The sequence below is a fragment of the Rhamphochromis longiceps genome, linkage group LG22 (assembly GCF_057381845.1).
Source record: "Rhamphochromis longiceps isolate RC_006_pf linkage group LG22, R_longiceps_female_GT1.1, whole genome shotgun sequence".
NCBI lineage: Eukaryota > Metazoa > Chordata > Actinopteri > Cichliformes > Cichlidae > Rhamphochromis > Rhamphochromis longiceps.
The window spans coordinates 35,223,713-35,247,558 of NC_140577.1; the positions used below are offsets into that span (position 1 = coordinate 35,223,713).

Below are 23,846 nucleotides of genomic sequence, written 5' to 3' on the forward strand. Positions count from 1 at the left end.
AATGTATTACCTATATTTAAGATGCTTTAACTTGTAAGTATTTGACATTTCATACTTGTTGACGTGATCGGGGCGTGGGCAGGATCTGCAGGTGATCTTGTGTGGGTACCTGGTTACTGGATGAGTGATTGCAGTAGTTTGACTTCCCCTGGACGGCGTCACGCGCTGGTATCAGATGGATCCTCAGTACTCATTCATTCTGCTCTGCTCTTTGTTTCCTACTGCACACTCCCCCCTGCTTAGTGTCTTGGTCGCTGTTGCCCCCCCCCACCAAAAAAAAAAAGAAACACCCCCGTAATACCACCCGCACACAAACAGGACATGGGGGTTGGGGTTTGCATGTTGTTGCATACCCCCACCCCTCAGGCAACAGTAGAACAGGAATTGATTAGTGGTATGTCTTAAAAATAGATGACTGGTTGTCATAGCAACCCCCACAATGAGCTGTTGTCTCATTTAATAAAGAGCAGTCTGTGCATAAGGTGTGTGAGTCGCCTTATGTGCTGTGCATCCACAGACAGCAGGTGAAGGTGTGTGTGATTGTTGTTGTATTTTACTTGTGATCGATTATTCAGGAACAAAGCATCAGCATTCTCCTCGCAAGTCCTGTTGGGTCTGAATCTTTATCCCACAACCATCAAGTCCTAAGCTGCTCCCCACTACCAATTGCAACTCTGTTGCTATGGGCGGTGTTCTGATCGGCCTCATTAGTATCAAAAACTAGCCACATGCAAATTTTGGTCATATTCCCAGCAACCCTGTCATCAGCATCTTCTACAGCCAACCAACCACTGTGTGTGCGTGTGTGTGTGTGTGTGTGCGTGTGCGTGTGTGTGTGTGCGTGTGCGTGTGTGTTAGTGTGTGTGTGTGTGTGTGTGCGTGTGCGTGTGCGTGTGTGTTAGTGTGTGTGTGTGTGCGTGTGCGTGTGTGTGTGTGCGTGTGCGTGTGTGTTAGTGTGTGTGTGTGTGTGTGTGTGTGCGTGTGTGTTAGTGTGTGTGTGTGTGCGTGTGTGTGTGCGTGTGTGTTAGTGTGTGTGCGTGTGCGTGTGTGTTAGTGTGTGTGTGTGCGTGTGTGTGTGTGCGTGTGTGTGTGCGTGTGCGTGTGTGTTAGTGTGCGTGTGTGTGTGTGTGTGTGTGCGTGTGTGTGTGCGCATTGCTGCTTTAGTGTGTCTGCTGGACCAATGAGCTAGGCTCCTTCTTCCTGAAATCACAAGGAAGGTTTTATTGTTTTCTGCACATCTCTGTCTTTTCTAGCACACGAGCTAAAGAAGCCAGATGGTAGCTGACTCTGGTACTTTCCTGAAGGATGGTTGATATGATTAGCAACAAGGCGTTTCCACCATACAGCAGGAATGACGTTACTGTGGATAGGACACAAGCCACTCGGGACATTTTGTTTTATTAAGGTCCAACAACATCAGTGGAAGAGAGGTGCTTGTGCTCCAGGTAGTTAGCATTGTCATGTTGTCAGTCAGCGTTCTATTTATGCACCAGTTTGTCAATGAGACGCAGTGACAAGAAGGAATAATATCTCATTTTTTAATGTTTTAGGAGAGAAACTTCAACAAGTTTTAATATTCTTGACAGTGTGTTTTGTCAAAATTGTCCTTATTCTGGTTGAGAATGATTAAGCTAAGCTCCTGTGGGACCAAAAATAAACAGACCAACTGGTGATGGCTAACCAAGCTGACAGACTAGTGGTGGGAAAGTATAGGAAGAAGGCTGCAGTGATACCAAGCTGTGTTTGCTATACCGAGTTACAGCACCACGAGGGAGGAACACGAGAAGCTAAGAGAGGAGATGGGTGTTGCCTTCACCTTCGATGCTTCTCTAGTCCAACCATGACAGGTTATTTGCTGCTTATTAATATTACATGGTCAACTATTAGTGCTATGATAACAACATGGAGGCAATTGGAAACAATTCAGCCACAAAGTAGCAGACTGTGAAATCACACGTAGTCACAGTAGTCAGGTTATTGATAGTCTTGTCTTTTAGTCAATAGGTGGAGCTGTAAGCAGTCTGGCTTTCATTGTGTGCGTTTGGATGGCAGCTGTCTGAAACACCTGTTTATTCTTCTGCTGATTTGTTGATAAAATGCATGACTAACAAACCAGCAGCAGAATATCGTGAGGGGAGTGGTTCCACTTTTTCTGCAGCTGAATTCAGTGCATATATCATCCCATCTGAGAAACAGATCAGAATAACAAAGGTCAAAATAAGAACAGGGGCCCGTTCTTCGTACGTCGCTTACTACATCCAAGATCAAATGACACATCCAAGATCAAATCATCGCGCTAACCGTGAGCTCGCTAATCCGGTTCCCCGAACACACCTGCTGTTGACGATTAGTACAGCTGGACGCAGTAATGTGACATCACTGGGTGTCGTAAAAGGGGCCACGCATCGATAGTAGAAACATTGATCGGCAACCCTCTGATTGGTCGGCGAAAATGTCAACGGAGCGCGCTCGGCTCGGTATTTTTCGGCAGCAGAGCAAGAACTCTTGAGTGAGGGATTTCAGGAGTTTCAGAGTTTAATCAGAACGCAAGGGAACACTGCAAAGGCTGCAAAAGCAAGGAGAGAGGGCTGGCAGGAAGTTGCTGACAAATTAAACTCGTAAGTAATTTAATAATAACAATAATAATGGAGTGGATTGATATAGCGCTTTTCAAGGCACCCAAAGCGCTTTACAATGCCACTATTCATTCACTCTCACATTCACACACTGGTGGAGGCAGCTACAGTTGTAGCCACAGCTGCCCTGGGGCAGACTGACAGAAGCCAGGCTGCCATATCGCGCCATCGGCCCCTCTGGCCAACACCAGTAGGCGGTAGGGTAGATTTATTATATTACACTATATTATCCAATATTATATTACATTATATTATAATATGTTATATTTTATCCTCTTTCACATTAGAGCCACGACAGGACCCACTAGAACATGGGAACAGGTAAAAGTGAAATATAAGAATATTCTACAGAATGGTAATATTTATCACTTATATTGCTTTTAGTCTCTTGGAAAGAGACCCTGGAATAATCTGTTTGTTTATAACAGCAACCAAGAAAAGGGCAGAGCAAAAAAAGACAGGTGGTGGTCCTGCACCCCCTCGTCAACAAGTTGGTTAAGTGAATAATACCCTCACGGGAAAATCGATATCTCTCTATGAGCACACTGTCGCGCTGAGCTAAAGGATCCTGTCTGTCCCGCAATATACGCTGAATTCTGAGGACTCTCCTTATCAATCTTGCACCTTCCGCAATGGGTGGCTCGCGTATACGGACAGGACATGGCTGCGACAGGCTTCCCAAATCCACCTTCGCTTTTATAGCCGTGGTCTCTCATCTTGATTACACGAAGTAATTTACAATTGCTACTCTGAAATATGAATTAAATCTGTAATAATCACATACATGTAATAGAATGTTAATAGTACATTTCCCTTTTTTAGGAAATGACCTGTGTGAAATCAATAAATGGATCAGGTGCTGCATTGTCTTTAGTTACATTGATGTTATTTATTTATGGTGAAACAGTGGTGGAATATCGCTGTTGCTTTCGTATGAATGACGCGGGCATACCTGCGTGGCCGCGATCTAATCCTGTTTACATAAAGTAAACCTGCTCCCCAGCAGGTTTACGCTTACGGCTCTGTTGCTATGACAGCAAGTCCCGGATGAGCTTCGGGGAACCGACTGATCCAGGATCACGCGAAATCGTCAACAATCTAATCCGGCTAACCTACTTAGCGAGGTACGAAGAACGGGCCCCAGGATGGTAGCTCCATCGTTAGCATTGAGTAACAGAAAGTGGAATAAGCCATAGCAGCAGAAGCACAATACACACAGCCAAAGTACATCATCACAAATGTTTACCTGACTTGTAAAGTCCAGAAAACTCCGAGTACATTCTGTGATTTTGTTGTACTGACATTATTATGTTTGTGTCATCAGCACATGTGCTGTGCATACTTAATGGTGTCCTGTAAGCTTCAGTGTCTGCAGATACGCTGTGGTCCGCTTGGCTCTAAGCAGCATAGATTTTGGGAGTGCGAGGCTCCGAGCAGACGTTTACATGCCTGAGTGTGACCACGTGAACCTGCCTGCAGACGGCATAAACTGCAGTGCACCTACTACGTATGAATACAGGCAGACTTTAACAGGCATGGCTGCTCGTCTGCAGCCACATCAGAGGTTGGATTTGGACTTGAGGTGCTAATAGTTTAGTATAACAACGTCCATATTTACAGTTGGATGAAAAGTACAAAATGGGCAAAAATCAAATCAGTAAGTGAAGCGATTGGATGTCGGGCCTGACGTATCAGACTCGCATCCACCGCCGAGTAGAACCATCAGTTTGAACATTAAACACTTTCCCACAGAAAAAGGACAGAGTGGACAAAAGACAGGAGGCGGTCAGGCAAATGGGTTTTCACGACTGTGCACTCGCTTTATTACCATTACACCCAGTTTGGCAAACACTGTTAATCTGGTGCCACATCGACAGGACAAGACATCAAGGTTATCTCTGCCATGGATTTCCAACAGCGCCGTCAGTGAGAGGAAGACTACGGATTTAATTGTGAGGAGAATGTTTTAGTAGCACCCTCCTGATTGACAGCTCTTTGAATAAACGTGTGTGTGTGTGTTTTGGGGGATGGGAGGTGGAATTACAAGTTGGCGTTATTTCAGGAGAGAGCTGCTGTCTCTGCCTCTTTTCTAGCCCTACACACACACACACACACACACACACACACACACACACACACACACACACACACACGCACACACACACACACGCTCACACACACGCTCACACACACACACACACAGACACACACACACACACACACACGCACACACACACACACACACACACACACACACGCACACACAGCAATAAAGAAAAACCCTCTCTGTGTCTCGGTGCTGCTACTCCGTTCCTGTCCCTGCAGCCTCAGAAACACTCACATGCACACACACTGTTGGCTGGTATAACGTGAACAAATGAAGCACTCGGCTTTGGCGGCATCGAAGGGGCCCCTGAAATTAAGCTTGTGTTTATTTTTGCAGTGAAAGAAGAGGGAGGAAAAGATGAGCGTTTGAGGAGTTGGGGGAGGGTAGAGGAGAAGGGAGGAGTGTTTCTTTGTGGTACTGTACTGCTGGAGTAGGAGGGAGGATTACAAAACTCTGCCCTCTATCGGAATGCTGAGCTGCATGTGTGTTGTCTGTGTGGACGCCGTCTATCTGCTGGTGCAAACTGGAAGCATTCCTTGGAGCGCCACAGTTTTTCAGTGTGACAGATGTTTAATGTTTTATCCTGCTGGGGTTAGGAGAGGTGTGATCGTAGGGCTGAGTCTGTGTTTCTCATCTATTCTTTTCTTCTCCATTATCGGCCTGGCAGTGTGTTGGAAGGGTGTGGTGGATGAAAAGCGAAGGGAGAAAGTGTGCGTTTGTTTATTTATTTATTTATTTATCTGGGGGGCACTGCTGACTGTAACAGTCATTATATTATGTAAAGCCTGGCAGCAGCGACAGTAACCAGGGGGAGGGGAAGTCTAAGTGAGAGAGCGTTGGGTGCCAGTTACTGACGTGCAGAGCAAGGCTAGCTGTGATTGGCTTCTCAGCGCAGATCTCTGGCTCATTAAACGTGGTGAGGTGGCTGGATCGGCGGAGGGGTTACACGAGCTGCTCGTGTTTGTACTCCCAGCAAATGGAGGCGACGACTCCACTGCTGCGTCACAAATTAATTAGAGGAAGAAGTGGCAGGGAGAGCCATGCTGTGGGACCATTAAGACTCCTCCCTGTGCTAAAGAGGCAGCTGTAGATGTGAGGTTAATAACTGACACGAGTGGAGGACAGGATGAACAGATTAGAGCGGTGAAAAGCCCGACACCATGAGGGGCACGCCAGAGTGACGCCAGCAGGTCGAATCTACCAATAGGAAGTGACAAAGTGAGGAGTAAAATGTGTTTGTCAAGCAGTGCTCGAGTGTGTGTGCGCACGTGTGCGTGCGTGTGTTGTAATCGGAGCAGTAACCTCCAGACTGGGCGAATGGCGTCCAGGAGAGCAAAGGCCAGCTCCCAGGCCCAGAGCTGGAAGGATTGTAGTTTTCATTCGTTTTGTATTCATGTAGACCAGATGACTCACTTCATACATGACACTTGCTCCAGAGTTCTCCACCACACTGGACGTTGCACACCCACTGGCTGCTGGGGAAAATGTGGTTCTTGGAGGTTGTCTAGTCTAAGGTCTCCGTCTGATTTTCTACGTACGTTTCTCTACAGTCACTATAGAGCTACTGTAAAAAGTGCAGCACAAACCAGACACGGAGCCCGATTACCTTCAAAGTCAAAGTTGTGCCTCAGCGCTGTCTGGCCTCCACTTTCCTCTCAGCTTTGCCAGAGGAGACGATCAATGAAATATATTGTTTAATCTGACTCGTCCATCTGAGTGAGTTTGCTGTCAGGTTCGCCCCCTGCTCTTCCTCATTACACACTGCTTTGTGTGTTTTGTCACGCTAACAGTGGAACTTAGCAGGGACAGGGTTTGCCTTTCCAACTGGTCTATGATCTGGTGGGGTTGTATCTTTGTTGCTCTTTGCTTTTTCTTATCGATCGATTTATTAATTTCTTTATTTTTTCCAGTCTACACAAAAATAGTATTCATCATCGAGCGCCATGCAAAGCTGTGTTCTCTGTATTTACATCTGCATTACATTATCTGGATTAGGAAAAGTGTAGAAATATACAAACGTAATCATGTTAATACCAGATTAAAAACTGATTCGAGCTCGGATCGCTGGGATAACTTGGAGTTGTTCCCCGTGGTTTCAGAGGAACGTGGGATTAACTTTGCTGACAAAGGGAGGAGAGAACATCTGGAATAAGGGTTGGGAAGGATTGGAGGTTCCAGAGTCGTTCAGCTATTGCACCCAATGTGGTGGATAACTGTACTCATGCTTTAAGTTACATAGAGGAGTGTGTTTGTTATCTGACCTGAACCTATTTGGGTTTAAGGTGGCTCTGCTGACCTGTCTGACCTCTCTTGTTTTTAGGATGGAGCAGATGTCTGAGGAGGCGCTGAGGCTGAACCTACTTAAGCGAGGCCTTGAGTCAACCAGTGAGCGAGAAGAGGCGTTGGCCAAGCGCCTCAAAATGGAAGGTCACGAGGCCATGGAGCGCCTGAAGATGCTGGCACTTCTTAAACGCAAGGACTTAGCTGACCTAGCAGCCCTAGATGTTGCAGGGAGCTTGGGAGATGGAAAAGGCCCTGGAGCCAGCAGCCTCCATCATCAGAGCCTAATGGGTGCTGCTTATGAGGAGAAGTTAAATGGGAGTCTGAGGCTGGGAAGCCACAGTAGCCCCGTTGGACCAAGTAAGAATGGAAAGGAGAACATCCTGGATGAGCCAGTCGACATGAGCGCTGGGAGGAGGTGGTGAGAATAAACATTTTAAACAGAAGGATTCTGTGTAAAGAGCAGGCATGTGCTTTATAGCATGTCTGTTTACCTGAATCCAGCCATCGTTTATCTGATTATTTGAAGGACAATACCAGTTCACCTTAGCAGCTAGTTTTACTCTGCAAAAGTAACTAGTGGGTGAAACCTTGGCTGTCAATGAAAATCTTCACTTTTGTCCTCGTTGGCACATTTTTGGCCACCGAACTGCAAGAAGTGTCCACGGCACACTGTCTCTGTGGCTTTTACATGACTACAGAGGGACCAACTTATTCCACAGGTTCAGTAAGAAATCTGTGGAATAGTCCACATACAGTATTTGGTGCCAGCTCGCCCCTACAGAGCAGGGCTTGTATGTACATTGTGTGCAAGGTGCATAGCAAAGGTTTAAACCACACGAAAAGTAACGAAAACCCTCAAGGGCCCAAATTACTAAACGGCACAAAGTAACACAGGTGTACCAAAGGTGTGGTTAGTTTTATGGCTGTTTTACAGTAATGAAAATGCACATGCAGCAGGGGCAGCTGTAAAAATCAGTCAGTTCTTCAGTAAATCGGCCCTCAAACTGTGGGGCTGATGAAATGTATAACATGGAACAATGACACAAGGGCACCACTAGCCTACATGTAATCTAGTGTTGCTATACAGTATGTTCAATCTTCTTTGATAAATGAAATGTGTGACAATGTACATTACTGTTTCTGTCCCCCAAACCTTTGTGTCTGGAGCTGGTGAAAGATTTGCTTTTAAGTTTAAGAATCAGCACATGGACGTTAGAAATGGGGCGCAGTTTCTTTGTTATTCTGCTTTTAACCAACGAGCATGACTAAAGATTCCCAACCTGTAAGCTGACTTCCATTGAACCTACCGGGAAAACCAGCAGAACAGATGTCAAGCGACCCCACGCAGTTTAGTAAAGCTGTCAGATCCTGTGATGATAAAGTACGACTTTAAATGCTGCAGAAACTGACTGCACTTTGTGTTTGATCTTTTTTTCTTACTAGTGATGCTGATCATGACAGACGAACTCCGTCACCGGATGTCATCATCCTGTCAGACAACGAGGCTTCCAGTCCCAGAACGACACCTCGGCCCGAGGAGCGTGTGCACAAGGCTAACCTGGACATGTTCAAGGTAAAAGGCATTCGCAGCACTCCTGCAAGGGGGCAGAAATAGACTGAATATGCTGTACAAGTCCTTTAACACTGGTGCATAAATCAAGTGTAGAGGTCGGTCGCTCAGATATTTCAGGATGCTACACTTAATGAGACCTGGCTTCACACCCTAAAAACCCTGCAGCTAGCTTAAGCCCTGCGGTCGGGGTGAGCGATGGTAGCAAAGCCACTGTTAGCTCACCCAGCAGATTGTCCTGAGCAGCAGGGAAAACAGGCCGGGTGGGTGACGGTCAGGAGGAAGCGTAGTCCTGAACTGAAGCTGCCGATGCACCACCAACCAAGAGTGATACCAGGAAGTCCTGATTGAAGCTTTTCCTTTTCACAGGAGCTATTAACACTGTTGTGTTTTTGTTTTCTTACTCCTGCACAGTTGGCGTGGAGCACCAATCATTTGTACATGTACAATGACAATAAAAGGCAATTCTGTTCTCTTAAGGAGGTGACTTGTGTGGGAGTAGAGCTTGGGTAGCTTCTCTGTACGGTGTTGTCACAAGGTTTTCAAGAAAGGAACAGTGGAGGAGTTGTGACCTTTTGAGTCACAGCACTTTCCAAAAGACATCTACTGTAATGAAATGAGTCTAATTTCATCCTGTATGTCAGAAGATCCAGAGTGTGATCAAAGTGGTGGATGGACTGTAATGTTTCCAGAGTCTGATTATAGATGCAGAGCAGAGGACGTCATTGTCAGCAGCTGTTTTAGCCGAGCAGAGTAATCAGGGAGAAGCTCTGAGTAAACGCAGGTGGACAATAAACAACAACAAATATAAGTAATAGTCAGTGTCACATGTGTGAAACCTGCATGTTTCCACAGGCTGTCATGGAAACAGGAATACAGATGTGTCTAAATACCAGCAATGACATTACTACAGATGCATGAAGAATCCTGTGAATGAATTGGTCAAAATCACTTTTTCTTGACGTAAACAGGTTTTAAATTGCTGCTTTTGACTTTGCACAAAAGAATATTTCAGCCAAACGTGTCCTGTTTACTTTCTGCAGTCACATCCTGTGTCGATGCAGAAACACGACGCGCTGTTCAAACTGCAGCTTCTGTGTAGGTTTAGTCTGGTTTATACAGACTGGCTGTTGAGTTCAACGAGCTCGAAGTTGCCTCTGGTCTTATGTCCGGATATAGTGTGCCTTTCTAATTTTGTGTGCTCGTTTGTACCAGGGGAAAACAGGAGAGGAGAGGCAGCAGATGATCAAAGCTCTAAGAGAAGAGCTTCGTCTGGAGGAGGCTCGTCTCGTGCTGCTGAAGAAGCTCAGGCAGAGTCAAATGCAGAAGGAGAATGTGGTCCAGAAGGTCAGTGCTGCTGATGCCACACATTCTCACAGTCACGGCCACTGTTGGAGCTCTGCAGCTCTTTGCATCTGTCCGTGGTGCCTCGCCGTGGTTATGTGGGTTCAGTTCAAGTCACTTTTATTTGGTGCCAAATCAGTGTTTGCTCAAGGAGGCTTCAGTGTCTTATGTCATCACGGCAGCAGTTTGTCATGTTAATATTTCAATAATTTAACTAGACAAATATATTGCATAGACTGATCCTAACATAATAATAATAATAGTCTAATAGTTTATATCTGGAGAGCATGACCTATATAGACAATGGATAGTGCAGGATATTGGAAATCAGTATTGAAACATGTGTGTACCCCTTAGCTGCAGACGGTACTGTAATATTGTTCTAAATCAGGGCTCCCAAAACCGTGGCTCGGGGACCACTCGCAGCCCCCGCTTGCTGCCATATATGGACCTGTAGAAATAAAATGCAGTTTGACTGTTGAAGTGACGATTTTGTTTGTTGTTGAGTGAAATGTTAAAATAAGTTCGTCAAATGATTGAATATGAAGGCGACGTGAGCAGAGACACAAACATGACGGGTGTGTTAGTTCACTGACAGACTCACAAACTAATGTGCACACCTATGTCTGCACTTCTGTTAAATACGAACAAAAATAGGAAAAAAAGATTTGTCTTGTTGTAGAAAATTTGAATTTTTTTTAAACAAAACTACATTTTAGGGGAGATTTGTGGGTGTTTTCTTGTTTGTTTTTGTTTGCCCTCGCATGAGACAACAGTGCCAGCAGTGTCTCGTTTAGTTTGAGAGCCCTGCTCTAAATCATATGCAGTAAACATTTATATATGAAGAAAGCACCAGAAAATCAATCTGAGATATTCCAGTCCTGGTTTATCGTTGCTCTCTTGCAGGTCCCAGTGGTCCAGAATGCTGCGTCATCTGTGCAGCCTCCTCCCATCCACAGCTCTCCTGTCCTGGGGAAGCTACCTGTGAGGCCAGGTCTACACAACCCTGAGCCCCAGAACCTCCGCACTGCACAGGTGTGTGAGTGAGTGTGAGGCGAAGGGTACATTTTCATTAGAGATCACACCAGTGAAGTTCCTGTTTTCCAGGAACTGTGTGATTGTTGGGGTTCTGTAGTGTTGTCTCGACCTTGCACCTTAAACCAGCCGTGCTGACTTTAAATGACGTCTTTGACTCACAAAGAAAGAACAAGAACTACAGAAGTCACTCAGTGTAACCAACAGCAAAGCTGCACCAGTGTCTATGATGTAAATGAACCTTAGACGTTTTGGCTGTAAGAAAGGGTCATGTGACCATGTAGGACAGTAATGGAATCTGAAATGTCTCCTTTTTATCTGTAGTCACATTTTAAACTTCACCAAATGTAGAGTACTTACAGAGACGGCTCCGCACGCTGAACTCCCGCCTTTTGTTGATGTCTTTAGCAAAATGTCAGTTTTCTTTGAGACTGGACCCACGTCTCTGCTGTGGGACAGCGTGGATATGCTATCAGTGACTCCAGGTTAGCCTATCTGATTTACTGAGATGATTCATCGCCTTGTTGGTGGTTGCACCACTCACTGTAGAGGAATGTTCTTACCAAGTACGGTCTTGTTTTCATCTTTTAGCCAATGATACGTGCCAGTTTTTAAAAACTGTGCAAGCTTTCAGTTTTGAGACTCAAAAGGGAAAAAAACTAAATCTTCTGGATTTTTAGCTCCAGATAAAATTTTGAGCTACGGTGGATAAAAAAGCACTTAAACATAGAAGAACGTGCTTGTGTGAATGAGCCATGGTGTGTATTATCCATTTACAGTAAACCAGGTGAGCAGGTGTCATTTGCAGACATCAGGGATTTTCTCTGATCTCTGCTGAACAATGAAACCCTTTGTTGCCCTTCTCCTTTCTGCAGGGTCACACAGTCATCCGGTCAGCAGCTAATGCAAACTTGCCCCCCATATTGATGTCTCAGCGAGTGATAGCACCCAACCCTGCCCAGCTGCAGGGCCAGAGGGTCGCGTCCAAACCTGGGATGTCTCGTTCCAGTTCCAACAGCATGGCTAATGCTGTCAGCTACCAGCAGGTATAGAGTCAAACCGACCTGGGGTAAAGCATTCTTTTGAGAAAGGTGTGAACTTGTATGGTGAATGGTAGGACTGCCTAGAGAGAGATCACTGATCAAATCCTTTACATATGTGGCTTTTCTCAGTAATAGAGGGTAGGGCTGGGCCATATTATACCGTTCACGGTAATACTGTTAGGCAACGATAGGAAAATGAAATATCGCGATAGAATATGGGTAAAACGCGCATGCGCAGTGCCTTTGTTTTCATACGCACATGGCCGCTTGTTGAGTGAAACAGATGAACCAGAATTGGTTTGTAAAAATGGTGCAACTTCAGTGATGTGGAACTGGTTTGGTGTTTGTCCGTCAGATACACAACAAAGCACATTTTTTTGCAGAACATGCAAGCGGCCGTTGTTATTGTCGTATTTGTCGGACTAAGATGCTCTTAAATCTGGGAGTAATCTGGGTCCTAAACTCTGTATTCTTCAGGTCAAACAACACTGCAGCATCACTTAGAGTTAAAAACTGTCTAAATTCTTTCATCTTTAATAAAACGATCAGCATTGCTGCTTTACCAGGTGTAACTATGAAGTTTAACTTCCAGGCATCCATGAAAACAAAAGTTATTACATTTAACGGAGTTAGAAGTTAGCAGGAAGCTAGCGGAAGTTAGCTCGCTAGTTTCGCTAGTTACCTAAGCATGATATAGCATGTTCTGACTGAGAGATTTCTGAAAAAAATCAAACGTACAGCTCTGCTATCACTTCCAACATAAATGAAGACAGGAAACTAAACAGCAGTGACGTTTGTAGGGTTACTGAAGTTGGGCTAGCTGGTATATAATGATGTGCTATGTGATCGCTAGCGACACAGCTATGTTAGCATAACATAAACAGTGAAGCTGGAGGACGAACACTAACACTTTTCCACTTATAAAAGTTAACGTGAAGGTTCCTGATGGTTAGAGACAAATGCAATCGCATGGCAGGATGCTGTAAACGGACCAAACTTCAGTCAGGAGAACAACTGAGAAAATCCATCCACAATACGAAGTTAGTCTTTAATATACTGCAACAACATGGGAATAGAGCAGCTGCCAGAGAATTCAACATTAATGAATCAATGGTACAGAAGTGGAGGAAGCAAGAAGAATGAGTTTAATAAAGTTTGATTTATCTGACTGCTTTGTTTCGCTTAATGTGCCTTATAATCCCGTGCACCTTATGGTCCGAAAAATGCGTACTGCACACTGCAGTTTAATGTTGCAAAGCACCTCTTTTTAACTTCAGTGGATATTATACATGGTTATGCTCAGGATATGTCAGCCCATTTCTACTGGAAATGCCTTTTGGTTAAACTTTCAGCAAGGAATTTGCATTTGCACTGTTACAGTTTTATAAAGCTTTAATGTACATAAAAACCAGCTTCTTGTTTAAGTGAAAATAAATAGAAGGTTGTCTTTTTGCACTAGTAATGTTGTGGAGTTGTATTTTGTCTCGCATCAATTATATCATCAGTTATATCGTTATCGCAAATTTTCAAATATATATCGTGATAAATATTTTTGGCCATATCGCCCTGCTCTAATAGAGGGTGTATATCTCTCTGCAGGCCAGTCAGGTGGCAGCTTCCCAGCGCTCAGGCTCCAGTGCCATGTACATGAACCTGGCCCACATGCAAGCAGCAGCAGCTGGGGCCGGCGGTCTGGGCGGAGCTTCGGCCGTCAGCCCGTCCACCATGTCTGGTTCAGCCAGCGGAGCGGTGAGCTCCATGGCAGACCAGGCGAGCAGTCAGGCAGCAGCCAAGCTGGCCCTAAGGAAGCAGCTGGAGAAAACCTTATTGGAGATCCCTCCACCCAAACCCCCAGCCCCTCTCCTGCACTTCCTGCCCTCTGCTGCCAACAGTGAGTTCATCTACATGGTGGGCCTCGAGGAGGTGGTGCAGAGTGTGCTCGACAGTCAGGGTAAGTAAATATCAGATATTGGGGGAGGAAACATCTGCAGCAAATCTTTGATTTATACCTAACCCGTCAAATTGAACTGACAGACAAACCATGAATACGGTATATTTAAATAAATACGTAAGCGTTTGTGTGTTTGCACCAAACTCCTTTGGTTGTGTGAGCATGACCCAGAGACCATTTTGATAATAATTATAAAAATTTGCCAAGACTTTGTGTGCTGACTAAATCTCCCCAGCAGGTGGTGCTATTGTTTCTTCTGTCCATAGTTTGTGCATCGCAATAACCAATCAAGGCTTAGCAGAGCCAGAAGCAGGAAGTTCTTCTCGTATGTGCGGTCATGGTTGAGAAATCATTGTCCCTGAATCCAGCTCCATCCTTGTAGCACTGCCTTTTTACCCTGTCAGCCTTTAAAGGTCTGAATACAGGAGGCTACACCTGGCACCTGTCTGCTCAGCTGTGCTTGAATCACTAAGAGCAGAACAAAGTGCCTTCAGTTTGTGTCAGGAGTGCTGTGATGACTTTAAGGTTTAAAGTAAATTCTGGGTGTGCGTCTGCTCGAGCACCGCCTGTCGCTGTAGCTCTGTCGTTGTTAACGGAGTCCTGTCTGTAGGTAAACTCAGAGGGACGCTGGCCCGTCTGGAGCCTTTCTTCTGCGCCCAGTGCAGAACTGACTTCACCCCCCACTGGAAGCAGGAGAAGAGTGGGAGAATCCTCTGCGAGCAGTGCATGACATCCAATCAGAAAAAGGCTTTGAAGGCAGAGCATACCAACAGGCTGAAGAATGCCTTTGTGAAGGCCTTACAACAGGAGCAGGTTAGCAGCTTATGTACCTGCATCATGCTGGCTGATTCTTACTCTCACTTAAGTTTGTTTATGTCACGAGATTGTGTGGCTATCACAATTTTACTGTCTAGCCACACAAAGTGTTGTCGTCTGGTGTTGGTAGCAAAGTGATAAATAAATAATAGGGACACAGTTGGGACTGCGTTTCATGTTTTTAAACATCCGAGTCACTAATGAGCACGTTGTCGTTCTGACTCAGCAGAGCCTCACCTGGCTTCACCCTAAAAAGCTGGTGTCAGCTAGCTAGGTTAACCCAGGGTTTTCACTGCATGGTCACATCACAGGGATGGCATTGGCAGCATCTGGATAAATAAGTCTGCTGTGAGCAGAGCAGCTGATTTTAAAAAGGAAGTTAAAAGTGCTCCAGAGCTTTTCAGTACTGAAAACCCTGAATTAGTGCTGAAGTTACTCAGATAAGATGTAATCCTGCTTTGCAGTCTCTTTGTTACCACACCTAAACTCCCAAACATAGCTGGGGTATTTGGTAGTGATTGTGGAGTCGTTGAATGTAAGTACATGGTGGCACCAATGCACAAGACTCCTGAATGTGGTTCTCTTGTTAGGAGATTGAACAGAGGCTGCAGCAGCAGGCTGCTCTCTCTCCCAGCTCAGTCCCTACCAACGCCTCCAAGTCTGACACCATGATCCGACATCATGCCCTCCGCCAGGTATGTTCCAGCAGAGAGTCCACTATTAATTTGGAAGGAATAAGGAGATGTATGGTGCTCGTGTGTATGTATTCCAAACCAAATGTGCTTCAAGCAATAACTAGCAAATCTCTGGTTCTTAGGCTCCCCAGCCTCAGGCCTCCCTGCAGCAAGGGCTGTCGAACTCGGCACGAGGGGTCCTGTCCAACTTTGCCCAGGCCTCCCAGCTCTCTGTGGCCAGCAGCCTCATGGGCATGACCAGTGCCAAGCATTGTGGCGGCAGCGGAGGCGGCAGCAACAGCAGCAGTAACAGACTGCAGCATGACAACCGTCGGCAGATCTACAACATCCCAGGTACCTACACCTTTGCCCTTTCTGCTTGATGGGTGAGGGTCCGTGTGTGTGTTTTGTTTCCTGCCGTGCATCTTAGTCAACATCAGCCATTCGTAGGTTTATTAGCTCCACCCAGGACGTTGTGTTTTGTCTTTCTGTCTGTAAACACGACAGCTCAGAAACTATGGAATGAATTCTGATAAAACTTTGCAGGGGTGTAGAGCGAAGGCGACAACCAGCCATTCAAATCAGCATCCACCAAGGTCTTTAACATTAGCTTAAGCAGAGACGTGGCTATCAGCAAGTCAGAAGGTCAGGACGAGTTACACTGTGGCTTTATAGAAAGCATATGATTGGGTGTTGGGGGGTGGAGGGGTGGGGTCGACTGATACTGCACGAAGACAGAGGAGTATGTGAGGGTGGTGCAGAATATGTGACAGTTGGATTATATAAGCCTGGGAACAACTCTGAGTGCAGTCTTGTTTACATGGATGTGAATGAGAGTGAGGCAGGTGTGACGGTAAATATGCCAGAGAAGGTTATCTGGGGTCAATCATTCAAACAAACGGGAGAAGGTGAGGACGCAGATGTTTCGCTGTGTCCACCTCTGTATCGATGTAGTTTTATTGCTGTTTCTTTACATTCAAAAAATTCTAGTAACCGTATAAAATAAGAAAATAAGGCTAGTTCATGTCAATAGCAACAAAACAAAAGGTCACTTACAAATGTTTGAGCCTTAAACTCTACAAAGTGCATCTTCTCTGAATGTTGTCCTTCTGCTTCCACAGGGTTAAACATTGCCTATCTGAACCCAGCGGCTGTCGGAGCCCATAAGAGCTCCAGCTTAGCAGACCGGCAGAGAGAGTACCTGTTGGACATGATCCCGCCTCGATCCATATCGCAGTCGATCACTGGACAGAAATGAGCCCTGTCCAGCTCTTGCCCCTTGAAGCCACCTTCATCTTCATACCTAAACCATACCGAAGCACTCCTAAATCAGTCGATACCCTCTCCTCTTCACCTCTCATCGCATGCAGTGCCTGTCCATGTGCCTACCTTAAACTGACCCATAAAAACCCCACCAAGTTGGACAAGGACTCTAAACGACCAGTGCATTTGACATGCTCTTAATATAGTAAAATCCTTCTTCTTCAGTCTATTTAAGAATTATAATTCCCCTTATTATAACTGGTGGTAGCATTATTATTCCCACAACTACCATATTTGCTTCTGTTACTATTACTCATTATGCTTTTTCCTTTTGATGGTTTGTTTTTCTGCTGTTTATCTTTGACTCTGGGTAGTGACGGCCTGTCGTTGTTGGTTTCTTTAGGCCAAGGTCATATAGGATTTTTTTTTTCTTTATAATTTGTCCTACAGCTTAGCTGCGATTGTTGCTAGTAACAGAAGATCAAGATGATGCGTTCTGGTTGCTATGCAACTTACAAGCTTTGTAAAATAGTCTCGACTTGGATGAAACAGTGGAAAATCCCGATGGGTACAAAAACAGACAGTTTGAGGCTCTGCATGCTCTTGAAAAGAGGATGAAGAACCCATTTTAAAAATGGAAAAGCTGGAGGGAGGGAAGGAGGGAGCAGCAGAGCACCCACACCTGTACAATCTCCCTAAAAGGGCCTGCTTCACAGCGACACACAGCCAAAATTCTGATATGCTAAAGTTAAGTTTCAGGACAGCGCCGGAGATTCTGCCACCAACAGAGTTAATGAACTGGAAGCGAGCGACAGACGAAAGCAAAAGAAAATCCTATGTGATCGGCGTTCGGATAATCTTTCCTTTGCTTCCACCGTCGTTCACGAAAAGCTTCTTATCAGGTTCTTCATTTCAGATTGAAACAGTAACACACTTTTTTATGCTGGATGATACTTAAGTTGTACTAATCACGATGGACAGTCACAGCAGTTTACCATCTGCCTCTTCAGGAGACCAGCAGTCAGTCGAAGCTCCAGCGAGACGGAAGCTGACAGGCCGAGTGTGTCGTCTGTGTACCTGCCAAGTATTGGGGCTGCTGATGCTCTTCATTCAGACAGAAACCTGTTGGTCCCATCCCATTTCACTATTTCCCAGTGACCTACTAAACCACCTCACCCATACTCCCCACCCCAAACCTTCGGCTGTTCAGTATGCACAGACTGAACCCTTTCACCCCGCTGTTCCTCGTGGCATCGCGTGTTCTTTGAGAGAGCGAAAAGACCTCAAAGCTAAAGGTGGAAGCATATTTTGTGCGTCCAAACCACAGACTCTGTAACTACAAATCTGGGTTCTTCTTCTTTTTATATTTTGGTTTTTAGATTATTTTCTAAATGTTGTGCAACACCCATTCCCAAACCCTAACTACTATTCCCATCCCTACCTCATCCCTTTTTGTTTGTTTGTTTAAACTTTATGCGGCGTCTCCTAATAAAATGGTTGCGTACCTGAGAGGTACAGCTGCCGGAGACGATAATAATCAACATAAAACAGAAACTATTAAAATGTCTGTATGGATTATGTATAGATACCTAGCTTCAGAGAAAAAGGACGTGGATTTTATCTTTTAAGGAGAGGCATGGCTCAATCATCGTGTGTCTGCTCTGCACACACGTTTCCTCTCCAGAGGAGCACTGTGCATATTTCAAATTAGATGTTTTTGTATGGAGAAGAGTTAAGAGTGGCTGCGGTCTGGATGCTGGCTGACGGCTAACCAGAGTCCGGTGAGACGCTCCGATTTCACCGAGGTGTGTTTTGTGTTTCTCGTTTTGCTTTATTTACAGGCTCATGTTCATAATCCCCAAAAGATGTTTACATGCTTTTAATGTTCAAAAACACTTTATGATCCTGCACTTCTACAAATGCTCCGTTTGAGTTTCTGTCGCTTTAAAGCCCTCCTTCCAAAATTCCAACTCCACTCTTATTGGTCAGCTGTGATGACACAAGCAAGGCAAAGTTGGTGACATAGCTGAACACTTTGTGGGCTTCTTAACAAAGGCCTTACCTGAAGCCACCACAGGATGACTACATGTTGCTTCTATCCCTGAGGGCGCTCACTGAAGTCACAGCAGAGCTGACGTTGGTCTTGATGGCGTTATTTGTCACTACTTGTTCTGTTGTTGACAACATGAACAGGAGGAAGTCGATGAAAACAGGTTTGTGTGGAACGTCTCTTTGTTGAAACAGCTCAGTTAGCATGTTAGCATGACCAGTGCTAAATGGACTGGTAGCGCTTTTCTGCTCTATCTGAGCGCTCAAAGCGCTTTACACAACTCGGTGATTCACCCAATCACACAAGCGCTGTCTGACTAACATTCACACACATTCACACTCCGATGGACGCATCGGAGAGCAACCTGGGGTTAGCATCTTGCCCAAGGATATTTGGCGAGCAGACGGGGATCGAACCACCAACCTTCCGATCAGTAGGCCACCTGCTCTGCTGCTGGTGTGTCACCTCCAGTCATGCTCCAGTTGTTACTCCTTTGAAACATGCACAAAGAAGTTATCGAACACACTGAATAAAGTTTGGAGAAAAGCTGAAAGAGACACTCAACTTGTTGATAAATGACTAAATCCTAATTTACTCTCTGCAAATGTTGGACCTCAGTCCCAGCTTTCATTTCACTGGTGCCCAGTTTGTACATGTATCTAGAAGATGGAGTTACTCCACTCATATTCTGACACATAACCCTTACAGAGCCCAGTGTCAGGCCTGCACCCCGCTCTCACTCATGTGACAGATCACTGCAGCAAGTGTGCCGTTGGTAATGGACCGGTTCTTACGCAGCCCTTTGCTACTGTACCTGAGCACTCTGTGCGCTTTATACAACGTAACCTCATCCACCCAAACACTTTTTCTCTTTTTGCTCAAGCGTTTTCTCTCTAACATTCGTACTGTGATGGATGCATCGGGCACAACTCGGGCTCAGTATCCTGCCCCAGGATGTTTGACCTGAGCAGCCAGGGATTGAACCACCGACTCTCTGGTTAGTAGTTGACCTCCTGCTCGAGCTCCCGAGCTACAGCTGCCCCTTTGTGTTTGTGTAAAATGATCCATTGTTGTTGTTCTTTGGTCGCACATCAGTTACAGAGTTCTTATTGCAAACTAAATTCCATCTCAGTCCCAGGATCGGTAATGTTTACCATTGGTTAAAGTGACAGCACTCGTCGTTCAGATGGAGAACTTTTGGCATGAGAGTGAAACTAGTGAGAAGAACCAATCGTTCAATGTTATTACGAACAGACTCTTCGCCTGTTCCAGGCCCATCTTCGCTGTGCTCTGGATAAGAAACGGTGAAAGTTGGTGACATAACTGTCACTGGGCTTTTACATGAGCAGCTCTCAACGCTGCAGCAGAGTAATGTGCAGTTTCCAAAGTGTCAGGAAATGTTATTCTTCCAACATAGTTGTGGAGTTGAGACGGGTTGAAAACTGCGGTGCTGTCAAATGAACAGAACTAAGCATCTGATGGTGTTAATCCACTTTTATCTATTTATCATGCAAGTGTGTGTTTTCACAAACCATTTGAAGTATTTTCATGACGACGTCGATGGTTTTGCTCCGGACTAAACCTCTAAACCTGCCCAAACCCAATCTGTCTTACACAGGTTGGACAGTTGCTTCATCACAGTTAGTTTGAGACCTAACAACAGCTGTCACAACCAGCAGTGTTAGATTGTGGTTGGCTGCCTACAGACAGCAGGCAGAAAGCTCGTTTTCCCATAAACGTAACTTTTTCTTCTTCTTTCTTTTTTGCTTATCTTGCCTTAGTGGACCATCACAGTGGATTTGAAATCAAGGTGTTATTGAAATGCAGACTTTGTTTTAATTCAAAGGGTTTAAACAAAAATATTGCATCACCTGTTGAATCTTTTTTACATCTTTCAGAGGCTCAAAAGTATTTGGACAGACTGCTGTAATTTTAAATGTACGGATTATTTTTAATACTTCACTGAAATCCTGTGCTGTCAAAGACTGCCCGAAGTCTCGAACCCACGGACATCACCAGCTGTTTCCTCCATCGTGATACTCTGCCAGGCCGTTATTCCATTCACTCCAGCTGCCTTCAGCTGCTTTTTGTGTGTGTTTGCCTTCAGATTTGCCTCAATACTCAATCAATGTCCCATTTCTTTGTCTCAGAAAAGCTCTAGGGTTGCTCATGCAGTATGTTTGGGACATTGTCCATGTGCACTGAGGTGTCATCCAGTCAGTTTTGGAGCATTTGGCTAAATCTGAGCAGAGAGATCCTGTACACTGCAGAATTCATCCTGATGCTTCTGTCACGTCACCAATAAGTTGTTTTCAGGCATACATACGTATGCCACAACACTGCCTCCACCTGCTCTTTTAGATATTCTTTGTAAATGTCTCATCTGTCCTGGTTGATGGAGCGTAACCACCTTCATGCTGAGAGTTCCCATGATCAGCTAAGTACAAGTTCAACATTCACCATTAATTCCACATCTGTTTTCTCCTTTGTCAGGGAACAATGAGGGAGTCTGACCACGAATCTGCTTGTCTGTCAGTTGTCCAGTTACTTTTGACCCTTGAAGAATCAGTCAGTCAACAGTCAATGCAACACTTCTGTCAATTAAACCAGAAAGTCTGGTTTTGTCACATGTTGATTTGGTTTCAAGTCCACTGTCGTTGTGTGAAAGGCAAAATTTCATGGTCCAAAAACCTCTGGAAATAACTGTATGATGGTGGTGTTGAAGGTTTGGGAGGGAACATGAGCAATCTTCATAACTGTAATGAGGCTGTGCAGACAGCAGGTTATATGACCAACACATCATTCAGACTGCAGTCGAACCCTCTCATAATCTACGCAAGGAGAACGTGTTCAGGTCAAGTCTTTGGTGTTGTTGGTGACAACACTCGGCTATTTCGAGCAGTGTTCAGTTAACGTGCAGTATTATTCACAGCACACTGGCCCTCCAGGAGTCTGACGCATGCAGATTACTGATGATGATCTGCGACAGCATCCCGGCAGATTCAGATTATTGATAGAGACCTTGGACTAACGTGTAGTGAAACATGGCTGACCTGTTGCAAAGGACTCCGCATGACCTGACACGACCTCTGGCCGCCATGTTGGATTTCTTCAGCTCTCGGGTACCAGCTGATGTTTCTCACAGAAACGTTTACCTCGGTTTGTGTACGGTGTTTGAATGTCACAGATTACAGTTGTTTCTCTGATCCTTTGGTTTATGACTGAGCAGCTGCACAACTACACTCAGTTCATTGAAAAGTGTTTGCTAATCCACATGAACTGCTCCTTTTTAAAAATGATTCACATATTGCAACTTGACATTGGCATTTAGCTTAAAGCACTGCTGTGTTCAAGTAAAAGGCACATGTGAATGTACGAGCCAGAGAAGTGATGGTAGCAGTTAAGACCAAAAATACAGTTTTAAGAAAATGGATAAAAGAGCTTCTCTCTAAAGTACGTCAGCACTTCATCAGCTAATCTTTGCAGGTCGGTCACAGTAGTCTTCTCCTGTTTAATGAGCCCACCAGCCAAGAAAATCACCTGTAAGCTGCACGCGGGACGATTTTTGATCCATAAAGAGAGCAGCACCAAATCATGACAGAGGAGTGTTGAACACAGTGGGAAGCAAAACTATCCAAAAACATGAGTTTTGCATCTGAAAGCACTTTGAATGGTCAGACGACAGTAGAGAAGGCAACACTGTCCTGAGCTTCTTCACAGCTCAGGACAGTGTTGGAGTTCACATGATGACCCATGGAAAGGTCAGTGTTTCCTCTTATGCCCAGTTTGAGAGCTGTTAGTTTCCCCTCTCCCTAATTCAGCTGTTTTCTCACATGTGCATCTTATAGCCTACTAACAATCAAAGTGTGTTATATTGTTATTGACACAGGGATAGAAGTTTCAGTGTTCAAATCCACAGATTGTGGCTGATACTCTCGTAAGTTTCTCAAATTTGCTTAAATATGAAGGTGGGTGCTGTAACAGTCTAAGGCCTGTCGCCCTGCAGTGAACGCGCTGCCTCATAAAGGCTGTACGATACAGTAATGTCAACTTTTATTACAGTGTTACTGAACGAATCCTAAGCAAGTATCGGTACTGAGTCGACTCTCATGAAGCTCCGTGTGAATCCATCTGTGGTTCAAAGCTCAGCTCCAATAAGCCCTGCATCGTCTACACGCGTATAGTGTTTGTGCGGTTTTTTTGTTTGTTTGTTTGTTTGTTTGTTTGTTTGTTTTGTTGTGCGTTCTGGTTGTGTCCAAGTAATCCAGACCTGCCTGTCACTACTACAGAATGATCCAGTGACAAACAGTCCACAGAGAGCGATCCAAGATCCCTGCTGTGAGCTGGCACTATGTGTATAAAGACTGAGCTGAATGGGAGACAACGTTTGAAATTGGATGTAGCGAAACGATACCTGAAATCTATTTTTGCTCCAACTCCTGGTCCGATCTGCTTTAGCTGCAAAGCTAAAGTTTAAATGACAAAATAAGCTCCCGTCTCTCTTTTTGCAGATGCATTTATACATCTTTGTATTTGAACTTTGTTCTTTTCAACATCACTTTTTAGATTTTCAAGTCATTCTTTATTCTAAGGATTTGTTTGTTTTCTTTCTGTCGCAGTTAAAAAAAATATTGACTATGAAATAAATGACACAATATTTGCTAGGTTTTAAGTGATAATGACTTATTGTACATATGCATTTTTTCCTCCGTTACTGAAAAAAGAAATTAAATGGTTGTACATTGTGTAGAAAAGCAAACAAAAAGCCATGAATATTGTGAAGCTTGTCATTTCGTTTTGTGATCACTGTGTATTATTGTGTAACAAATGTGCAAAATGTTTGGGATTCCTTTTCTTTCGCCCGTTCTGCTTCTTGAAGCAGCCTTGCTGGTTGCATTTGCTGTTATTTTGAACTAGTTAGCGTTTGCAGGGAAGTGCTCACTGGTTCAGATCAGAATGGTCTGAAACTCCCGTCTGAATACTTCGACGCATTAAACTTTAGATACCTTCAAATTACTTGTTGATGGAAACACTCTGATTGGTCGGACTCGGTGGGCCTAGCCCTCACTGTCAG

The 23,846-nt window shown here is 44.8% G+C and overlaps 1 protein-coding gene across 5 annotated transcripts in view; it reads left to right on the plus strand.

Moving 5' to 3' along the window:
* The window catches only part of gatad2b (GATA zinc finger domain containing 2B), a 43,387-nt gene extending 21,345 nt beyond the window's left edge, over positions 1–22,042 (plus strand). The window contains exons 2-12 of one of the 5 annotated variants that reach the window (XR_014909368.1): positions 7,064–7,444; positions 8,470–8,599; positions 9,812–9,943; positions 10,847–10,975; positions 11,851–12,021; positions 13,597–13,969; positions 14,580–14,782; positions 15,376–15,480; positions 15,603–15,813; positions 16,581–17,624; positions 17,733–22,042. Coding sequence is in view for 4 of the 5 variants with exons in the window: in XM_085396720.1 (XP_085252846.1) it covers positions 7,065–7,444; positions 8,470–8,599; positions 9,812–9,943; positions 10,847–10,975; positions 11,851–12,021; positions 13,597–13,969; positions 14,580–14,782; positions 15,376–15,480; positions 15,603–15,813; positions 16,581–16,717 (1,971 nt within the window). In the remaining variant the exon portion in view is untranslated. Of the gene's footprint in view, positions 1–7,063; positions 7,445–8,469; positions 8,600–9,811; positions 9,944–10,846; positions 10,976–11,850; positions 12,022–13,596; positions 13,970–14,579; positions 14,783–15,375; positions 15,481–15,602; positions 15,814–16,580 lie in introns of all 5 variants that reach the window. The other 4 variants (XM_085396722.1, XM_085396720.1, XM_085396723.1 and 1 more) reach the window with 4 other exon arrangements.
* The last annotated feature ends 1,804 nt before the right edge of the window (positions 22,043–23,846 follow it).